The sequence below is a fragment of the Branchiostoma floridae genome, chromosome 1 (genome assembly GCF_000003815.2).
Source record: "Branchiostoma floridae strain S238N-H82 chromosome 1, Bfl_VNyyK, whole genome shotgun sequence".
Taxonomy (NCBI): Eukaryota; Metazoa; Chordata; class Leptocardii; order Amphioxiformes; family Branchiostomatidae; genus Branchiostoma; species Branchiostoma floridae.
In genome coordinates, this window is record NC_049979.1 from 16,337,348 (window position 1) to 16,347,581 (window position 10,234).

Here is a 10,234-nt window from a genome sequence, read left to right on the forward strand (position 1 = left end):
TCGACAGAAATGGTTTTAAACTGCAATATTTTGAAAATAGTACAATTTAAAAGTACCGTCCATCGACTTGATATCCCTAGATACCCTGTTTAGTAACACAACGGATATAGGTTACCCCGCGGATAATGGTGAACTAACGTTATATCAATTCTAACCATTTTACTATTTGAGCTTCTTATTTGTGTTTACATAATTATGTAGTAACAATCATTTCCATATCTTATCTTATTTTATTTCGTCCATTTATGATTTACTGATTTAGGGGTGTGAAACAATAGACTGTTATAACTTCCATCATACAAATAGATTCATTCATAACCATCTCTGGCCATTTAGTTGGTGGACCTTCAGACGACAATCCCCTGTGCGGAAGTAGCCGATTCCTAATTCAATATTCATGAGCCTCACGTGAGCCCTGCCCATCATCCAAGCGCCGTTGTTCCAGCGTTGACATTTGTGGCAGAGCTGGCATAGTTTGACGAAGACTGACGTCCGGGTAAGCTGCCAGTCAATGTCTCTTCCCTCACAACGCAGAATAATTTAGGGGCTCGCCCAAATGCGCTTCATTCTCATTTGCCAGTGAATCTGCAAGGGTCTTGGGGGCTCATCGCGTCGTAAACGCGGGAGATGTTTACAAATAATCTTGCAGATTTACATCGCTAGTGTAACATCGGTCATCGGAGGGTTGGGGTACTTTAGTGTTTCGTCGCCTTGTGTTTTAGCCATCTTTAGAGTTTGGGCCGCGTTTTGTATTCAGGGCTTGTAGGAAGCTTTGGTAGTGGACAGAGCGCGATGCAGTATCAGAGCCGGGGTGACGGTGGTGCGGCCCGGGCACACCAGATAATTTGTACGGACAGGGGGCTGGCTTTTATCTGAAATGATCAGCTCAGCCGCAAACATTATAATGTAGCGACTGCTGAAGTGTGGCCAGCGGTGCCTAATCAGGGGGTGAAGTAGACATCAAAGGGAGGGCTGGCGGCAAATATTTAGTAGCCATGAGCATCAAGAACGATGCCGACTGTATCGCTGAGCATGGCGATTTGTGAGGGGAGGGGGGCTGTCTGATGGTTGCCGCTCAGCACTAGCGGGATCAAATTGCTTACATTGCAGTTTTTTAAATCATACGATTTACACAATATAAGCAAGGAGGTTTACCCTTCTAAACCAGAACAATGTAGCCAATTATGTTATATTAAAGGTCCCTGATGTTTGTCATAATTTTGATGGGGATTGTACAGTTTGGGGAACTGGTGGGCTGGAAGATAACGTTACCCCGTCCCCTTCGTTTTAGATTCATACCATAAACCACTAGCCCTGGAGACTCCGAATGCATGAACGTTTCTGCTCATATCTTTTATATGTTCACGTACGCACACAAACTTGTTAAGATATCAGCAGAAACGTTCGCGCATTCGAAGTCTCCTGGGCCTGGGCTAATAAACCACCTGAGATCCCTTCCAGGATAAACTGTAGCCTCCTCCGTCAGCCTCTCAGTGGGTGTTGGCGGAAGTTGTTGGGGTGGGCATTCACCATTTTCATCACATCGTGGCTGGGTTCTGCACAGCGAAGGTTCTTATGCCGGGAAAGGAACCTATGCCAGGAAGCTTGTTGGCTGCCCACAGGAGTGTGGCCATAGTTTGGGCTCCAGATTTCTCGGCTATCACTACATCTAATGATAATGTTTTTCATGTCTGAGTACTAAAAGCTCTAGCATCAAGTGCAACCACACAATTCTTATATATCCTTATGTCAGACAGCCATGTCCACACCAATGCCATGGGGGTTATAACGTTATAGCTAAGGAAGTTTTTGAACTTCTAGATTTAGTTTGTGACACTCTTTCCAAAGCATGGTAAGGAAGGTGCTTCAGGTTTACATGTAGGTCTATATTCATAACTGAGCATATCACTCAGTCACAAACAGCAAGTCCCTGCCTCCACGTACTGCCTCCAAGATGCCTCTGACTGTCTGAGTCTGAGATGCCTCTGCACTGTGTTGTCATGGGAATTGGTAATAACAGCTGCAGTGTTTTCAAAGCTAAGACGTAACAACAAACAGAATACACCCTATCTCTAAAGTCATCCCTTTTTACATACATAGGAGAAACTGAATCGTATTTGTAATACTAGTGGACTTGGACAACATGGACTTGAAGTTGAAAAGTACATTGAATTTCATAACTTGATGAGTAAACTCCATTATTTAAAAGTTAAGTCAGTTTGCAACCTGACTGTATAATGACTTCAGATGGAAATTAACAAATAGGAAAGTTACATGTGGATTCTAGTTTCTACCAGACTGACTATGCTGCCTATTATATAGGGAGAATAATTTACCAGGGGCAGTTTTGCTACCAGAGGAGTTGGCCAGCTGTACTGGAAACATTAACCTTAAAAGCGTGGACTGGCTCCCCTGGCCAATTTCCCATAATATTGCTGAATTCTAAGATCCTCGTACCCTGTAGGAAGGCCTGGTGGAAGCTATGTGGATTCAGTTTTGGCACAAATTGTAGGCATCTGAAAAGAACATTATCCAGACATGCACGTTTGTAGACCAGACCAATACAACGGAAGCCATTTCAGTCAGAACAGATTCTAAACAAGGACCAATGTGACAGTGTCACTCTTTTATTGACCAAACTGCCAATTTCGATGCCCAGCTGTACCCGGCAGGAAATTTTTGAGATTGCAGAAGAAAAAAAAGAACCTTCATTTGTCAAGTTAGAAGGATAGAGACTTTACATATCATGTTGCAGACTGCAGAGGTATGATTTCATACAAATTCTGTCTTTCCATAACTTTCAATCTGTCTTTGAGGCTACATGTATGAAAGTTTTTTTTTGCAAGACATATGCTCAGAACATACACTTGGATTTATAAAGACATCTAATCTAGTTCATGATTCCTTGATATTGAATGGCGTAGAAGAACTCAGTGGCGTGCATGGTTTTGCGCACATTAAAACGTAATTTAAAAGATTTCAATTGACAAAAATGTCTACACACATATTCCTCAGTTCACCCAAGGAGGTTAAAAAAAGGCTTGGTTCACCTCACCCACCCTCATTTAACCAGACACATATTGGTCTAGACCATCCTGGGAGTTCCATGACCTGACATTGCTTCATTCTGAATGATGCATATCATTTCTGGTAACTGTACCTGTAAATATGCTCTTGAAAATATTTGCAGAAGATGTAGGACAGTAGGAGCAAGGATATTGAAATAACCAAGGCCTGCATAGAGGTGAGGAAGAGATTGTAGGGTAGCAAGCACATTGTATATGGTGACCTAGAGCAAGATTGATCTGCAGTATAGAGACAAGACATGCATACCAGCAGGAACATAAAGTGATTCTGTGTCTGGTGGAATTTAAGTACTAGAAACTAAAAAGTGATAGAAACCGGAAACTGGAACATAATCACGTTGTCTTATTCACCCGTCTATTTCTGTGAAACTATAATGAAGGTTAACTATAAGAGCACTGTCAGTTCACTTGATAAAAATATGATCAGCTAAATGCACCAATATATTGGACAATTGCAATGGCACGCCGCACGCTGGAAATAATGGGGTCTATTAAATGGGAAAGTTGCAGTGTACAATCTAATGCTAGTTCACCTTTATCCATTGGAAAACCTATATAGTATATCTGCTTCTTTTTAAAACAGGGTATTCAGTGATATGAAGTCGATGGTCGGTGGTTAAAATAAAAATACTGCACATTTGCAGTTTGAAACCACTGTCCGTCGCGACTTGATATCACTGAATACCCTGTTTTTTAAAGAAACGGATATAGGTTGCCCCGCGGATAAAGGTGAACTGGCATTACACTGTACACTTAAGCTTCAAACATACATTTTTTATTCATTACGTAACATGGCTTAATTTTGGAAATTGGTGCTTGAAGATGCTAGTATTTTTCTTAAGAATTGTTTTCTTGCCTTCATAGTTTTCTGATGGTTGCAACCATGGCAACTTCTCGGCCTGACGTTAGTCTGCTGAACAATGAGGCAGCTACCTTTCCTGTCACCACTGTGGGCACATTGGGTACAGATAGGAAGATAACATTTGGAGACCAACAACAAGCACCCATCACACCACAAACAGCGCCACCTTCCACAGCAGTAGAGCCCAAACAAACTGCAGGTGATACTCAAGTCAATTTGGATGGAGACAAGCGTGCAGTATACAGGTCAGAATTTGTATATGATATTATGAAGTTAGTTACCTAACAGTATATGACACATTTTCTGTGGCAAAGCCCATAAAGTACTGGTATGCAAACCATTGATGCTCTGTTTCTTTACCAAAACATGCACACAGATTTTGATCCCATTTTGATCCCACAAGGCTTTGACCATTACCCGTCCAATCCATTCTGAAATTGATGAAACGTTGTGGAATGGGACTGCTTCACAGAAATCCATTTCTATTTCTACTGTACTTTTAGTGTCTAAGTTGATTTTGGTACAATGACTTCCCCCTCTGTTGTAGGCATCCTCTCTTCCCCTTGCTGGCCTTACTGTTTGAGAAATGTGAGCAGGCCACCCAGACAACAGAGTGCCCATCGTCTGCAAGTTTTGATGTGGATATTGAGGCTTTTGTTCGACACCAAGAAGCAGACAGGAAGCCATTCTTCAGTGATGACCCAGAGTTGGACAGTCTGGTTGGTTGACACAATTTGAATTACCTCATCAGAAATCTATTGAAGATATCTACATGATGAAATTGAGTACTGTAGGTGCCAGAACAGCATTCATAAACAATTGGAATTCTGTTATACATGTCTGTATCAAGAATCTCAGCTTCACAGTTGTATGTTTTGCCATCCCCGACTCCATGCAGATGGTGAAGGCCATCCAGGTGCTGAGAATCCACCTGTTAGAGCTGGAGAAGGTGAACGAGCTATGTAAGGACTTCTGTAACCGCTACATCACCTGTCTGAAGGGGAAGATGCAGAGTGAGAACCTATTGAGGACAGACCTGGCATCCTTTCCAGGCACACAACAGCCGCAGGTGCAGCCGCAAGCACAAATACCTACACAACAGGTGATACACAATAATGGGTTGACCAAGTACTACTATGTAAATGTAACTCTTGATTCTGTTTTTGGAAGAGTTTGTCACTTGTGATAAATATTTGTTGCACAGTAAGTTCCTTGATCATATTTGTGAATTGGTAATTTTGATTGTTATGCAGATGTACAGGTAATCAGCTCATAAAAAAAAAGACAAAACCTAAGATATATTTTGTATCAAATCAATTAATCAATCAATCATTCAAGCACATTCTTTGTAGATACCAATAACATTTCAATATTTTTGTAGGATGGCCAGATGACAGTGCAGCCACAGGTCTTGGTCACAGCAGTGACAAACGGCTCCACCTTGAATACTGGGATGGTACTGCAGACCGGCATGGCACAGGGTGGACAGACTGTCAGCCTGGCTGCTGTCAACCAAGGTGCCATGGTTGTGGCAGGTGAGATGTGTGGATTGTAATAATGAAAGATAAGCTGTTTATTTTTGTATTCTGTCCATTATTAGGTACCATGTGATTTTATAGAGAGAGAATATGCATGATGGGGGGGGGGGGGGGTTGTACATGTAAGCTTGTGTGAATCTTCTTTCATGTTTGATATTTCAAGTCAGTTCCAAAAGTCGTTATGACTGAGTATTTCTGAGGTGGCCAGGATAGAGCATCACAGGTAAAAAGCATACACACTCTTCATTGTCCATCCTTACTCACATTTCATGAGTTATTCACATTTCTTAGATGGCACGCTGTACCAGCCTGTGACTATGGTGGCATCCCCCGCTGTTGTTGCACATGGTGTACAACAGTCCTTACCAGCAACTGTACAGCTGCAGCCTGTAGCCCAGGCTGTTCAACAACAGCCACAGGTGATAGCCACCAGCACGGCACACATCATCTCTGGCAGCACCCCGCTGTCACAGGTAACTGTCAATCACATCAATAACATGGTTTGACTTTAAGGGGTTTCTGACTGACTATTGTTTTATAGGGCCATTGCAAAACCCTTAGTATTGTTACATGTACTTGCAAAGTTAGATATACTTTGCTTTGTACATGCCTGATTTTCCATTCACAGCCATTTACCTTACTGTGGTCAAAGATTCTGATCCTGTTTCAGACTGTTTTTGACTGATTGAGCCATTACAGGAAGAACTTGTACAAGTTGTAGATGTATTTCAATGAAATTTTTGACACCCCTGCCATGTTTGACCACAGATTGGTGTGCAAGCTCAACAAGGTGTACCACAGCAGCTGGCCTGTCCCCCCACACCCACTGCCACCAATCCTGTGCCATCAGCACACAGTCCCCAGGACTCCCCTAGTTCAGAAGACGACTTAAAAAGGCGAAATGGGAAGCGGGGCATTCTCCCTAAGCAGGCAACAGACGTCATGAGGTCCTGGTTATTTCAACATATTGTGGTAAGATTGTTCTTGTCGATCATTTGAGCAAGAACTTGCCAAGTTTTTCAGTTCCCAGATATGATTGCAGCCAAAAACTTTTGAATATTCACCAGTGTATGAGTATGGTGCTCCTGTGCTAAATAATCAGTTGTGATAAATGAACTGTAAAATCAAAATTTGATATTTCCTCTTTCTGGACTGCCCAATAGTCTCTACCAGACTCCAGGTTGTTGCCAAAACTGTAGAAATGGAACAAATAGAGGAGTAAGCCAGCTTTACTTCTCTGGCTGGCTTACTCCTCTAGTTGTTCCTTTTCTACGTTTTTTCCAGCGACCTGGTAGAGACTATGGCCAATGTGATTGTCCATAGCAACCTTTTCGGGGGCAATGATAGCAGTGATATCATTTACTTTCTCCATTACAGCACCCATACCCCACAGAGGATGAAAAACGAGCAATTGCCAACCAGACCAACCTGACACTGTTGCAAGTCAATAATTGGTCAGTATGCACTATTAATTATTCCAGCTTGAACTGGCATATGCTGAATTGAAATTTGAACAGGATGGATGTTCTTATGGTTATGTACAATACCCTCTGAGCTAAATTACTAGACCACCTACAGCAGTGAAGCTACATGTGCTAGTCTGTAGTAATTGCACAATAGTTAACAGCAGTGTTTTGACAGGTTCATAAATGCTCGTAGAAGAATACTACAGCCCATGCTTGATGCAACAAATCCAGACCTTCTGCCCAAAGCTAAGAAGGCCAAACCCCAGCATCGACCCACCCAGAGGTTCTGGCCTGACTCTCTCATCACGTCCATCCCACAACAGCAAGATCAACAGTTATCCACAGGGGAACAGGCACCAGGTACATGTATGTTCATCTGTTGATAACCTGTTTTAACCATCTGGCAATATTGGTTGTCTACCATTCCCACAGTCTATGTTAAGCAGTTTTCTTTAAATGGACAATTTTTTGTTCACCACAACACGTTCTTGAGGAAGTGGGTGTAACATCCATTGGCATAATACCGGTCGGTTTACTGCAATTTCTCAAGCAATGCTAATTTGGCAAATGATCAACGCATCATTTTCTCCGGTTACATGTTGCTGTTACAGCTTACCTTTGCCACTTCTTCTGTGTAAATTATTTTGTCTCTCTGGTCCTGCTAAAAACATAATATCGTAATTGGAACACACCGCGGAATTGCACGGAGAACGGGCGTGTGGTTGGAAGGGGGTGCACTATACCGGTCGAACGAAACACGGCACAATTAACTGCCGCTATGTACCTTTATACATCCTCTGTTGTTCCTTTCTTTCCTGTTAGTAGTTGCACAAAACAAAAATCTGCATGAGCATACAAAAAGTCATGAGAAAATGGGCGTATACTGACAAGAATTTTCATTTAATTTTGATCCGTCACAACCGCTATGACGTGAAACTTTACTGCTGGACGTAGCATTAAAAATGGCGGGAAAATGGCGGCGTACGTTCAATTTGACCCATTCAGCCGTAGATCCGGGCGATAATGCAACGGTTCCTCACACTTTTACACGAGTTGTAGGTCACCAAAAGAACTTCAAGATTGCTGTTGAATCATGCTCGTCTTGTGCCGTGAGCACATGTGATTATTATCTACAAATCTGGCGATGAACGTGACAGTGTGTTTGTCCCACGACGAGCTCGCCTGCCCCGAAAATGACCTGAAAACTTTTGGCCTTGTTGTCTTCGAATGCATTGTTATCGATGCTTTGTAAATGATGTATTGGACACCTAGATGTCTGAAGTGTGCATACCTCAGAAATAGCTATTGTTGCATGTGTAGATCTCTTTAAGTTCCACTATTTTTAATCGACCGGTATAAGGCTTATGACCGGTATTATGCCAATGCATGTTACTTGTGAAACAGAGAATTCTATGTCCACTCCAGGTGACTTGTTGGATGCAGTTAGTACAGAGTCAGAACAAGTGGACAGTCTACAGAACAACCACTCAGTCACAAGTTCAACTGTCACAGAACAGAGCAATGTCCTCTCTCAGGTAAGAAACAAAGCTGATAGTCTACACAATCATATAACTGTATAACAATCATATATGTGTCTCCAAAATGTAGAAGTACACACATCAGCAATTGTTTCCTCGCACAATTTGACTTCTTCATAATCTATCACCATAAGAGTGTGGAGTGCTGCTTTCTATCCTCTATCTGTTTGTCTGTTTGTGTGTGTGTATGTGACTGTGTGTACATTATTAACTTCTGGACCATACTGATTATAATAATTAGTTTAATTTCTGGTATTGATAAATTTTCTAAAGGTCCCCATCCCTCTGCTTGTTTATTGTAGATGCTGATAGGTCATGGGTCATCATCTCCATCCCTACAAGACATGGCGTCTAACGGGGAGGAGACGTTGTTGGAAAGGGAGTCTGGGTCTGACGGTCTGCCCTCGGGAGGCTTGAGTAGTCTGGACGTGGATAATGCCACTGCTCCAGATCTTTCTAACTAACAAACGTTTTCTATGTACAGCCATGTGTAAATAAATATTAGTGTATCTAAAACTATTTACTGGTACATGTGGTAGACTTTCCTGGTAACCACTGATGAACCACTAACACTTAAAGAAGACATGTCTGCTGTCTTATTTTACTACGGACCTTTGACCTCCTGTCTGTATGCTCCAAGCTGATCTTTTATTTCTTGTTTGTTGAAATGACTGCCTCTACTTCGTCTGACTTGAACGTTCTGTATTGGAGCTTCATATTCAGAAAGGGCATTAAATGTTGCCCTGTCTTTGTCTGAATTGCCGTTAGTGGAGTATCTCTGGAATGACATAGTGGGCAGAGTCTTCATATGTGAATTCTTGTCAATTCAGTTGGTATGGAGGTTATACTTCAGTCCATGTGGTGTTATGATTAGACATTGAACCATTGTTGCCAAGTACATGTACATGTAGTATGTGTAGGATTTTGCACTCTGCCAAATTTTTGATAAAATTTCAGTGAGTCAATGATAGGAGCTATCATTTGTAAGTTTATAATGTATGATGGCTTAACGCACAGCTAGCAATAAAAAAAATCATATGGCAAACATGGTTTAAGAAGCAATATAAATTGATAAGTCTTCATAAAAGATGTGAGATTGACAAACATTTACAGTATCAGTAGAAACATTCTCCTGTTTTATTTTTTCATGTATAGTATGTTTACTAGGGTATAAAACATGTTGCAAGATAAGAAATTATGATCCCACTCATTCCAGTATTGTTGCTGAGGCATTCATGCATACAAGCATTTTTACATGACCTGTATTCTGAGAATATGTTGGATAAACATATTGATACATATAGAAAGAGGTCATAGGTCATTGAAATTAGACTGTGCTGAGACAAACTTCCCTAACAACACTGTCCAACAATGTGAAGCATGCAATGCTTCTCTTAAGTGAAAGAATTAAGACAACAGACAATACTTTTTATATGAAGTTGAAAAATTGTAGGGTCGTGACTGTATATTCCATTATGTTGTCTTTAGTACCCTGCTTTTATGTACTGTTTTGTTAGAATTACGTTCAGTTAAGAAAATGCCATATTGCTATATCTGCCAAATCACACTTGTACAGCTCTAACAAAAAACAGTGAATCTCTCATCAAATGAGTGTATAATGTATATGCATTATTACTATTATTGAACGTTAGGTAGGTTTTGACAAGTATAACATTATATGTAACATAATCACTGATACAACCTGGCTATGGTTTGGCCAGTATGACAAAGTATAATGTTTTTT

The 10,234-nt window shown here is 41.2% G+C and overlaps 1 protein-coding gene across 2 annotated transcripts; it reads left to right on the top strand.

Moving 5' to 3' along the window:
• Positions 1-383: 383 nt before the first annotated feature.
• Positions 384-10,233, top strand: LOC118412426 (homeobox protein PKNOX2-like). Of its 2 annotated transcripts, none has more exons than XM_035815286.1 (11): positions 384-496; positions 3,951-4,193; positions 4,496-4,667; positions 4,847-5,050; positions 5,330-5,483; positions 5,778-5,959; positions 6,255-6,458; positions 6,864-6,940; positions 7,128-7,312; positions 8,378-8,487; positions 8,793-10,233. In XM_035815286.1, the coding sequence occupies exons 2-11, from the start codon at positions 3,958-3,960 to the stop codon at positions 8,952-8,954; spliced, it is 1,686 nt and encodes a 561-aa protein (XP_035671179.1). In that variant the 5' UTR covers positions 384-496; positions 3,951-3,957; the 3' UTR covers positions 8,955-10,233. The 2 variants fall into 2 exon arrangements, with proteins under 2 accessions (XP_035671179.1, XP_035671189.1); XM_035815296.1 differs by lacking the exon at positions 384-496 and adding an exon at positions 3,204-3,244.
• Position 10,234: the final 1 nt, after the last annotated feature.

Excerpts from the sequence above, each read along its gene's own strand:
- LOC118412426 (XM_035815286.1), top strand. The coding sequence starts at position 3,958 with ATGGTTGCAACCATGGCAACTTCTCGGCCTGACGTTAGTCTGCTGAAC. Across the intron at positions 7,313-8,377 it reads CACAGGGGAACAGGCACCAG|GTGACTTGTTGGATGCAGTT; the intron begins GTACATGTATGT and ends TGTCCACTCCAG. Across the intron at positions 8,488-8,792 it reads AGAGCAATGTCCTCTCTCAG|ATGCTGATAGGTCATGGGTC; the intron begins GTAAGAAACAAA and ends TGTTTATTGTAG.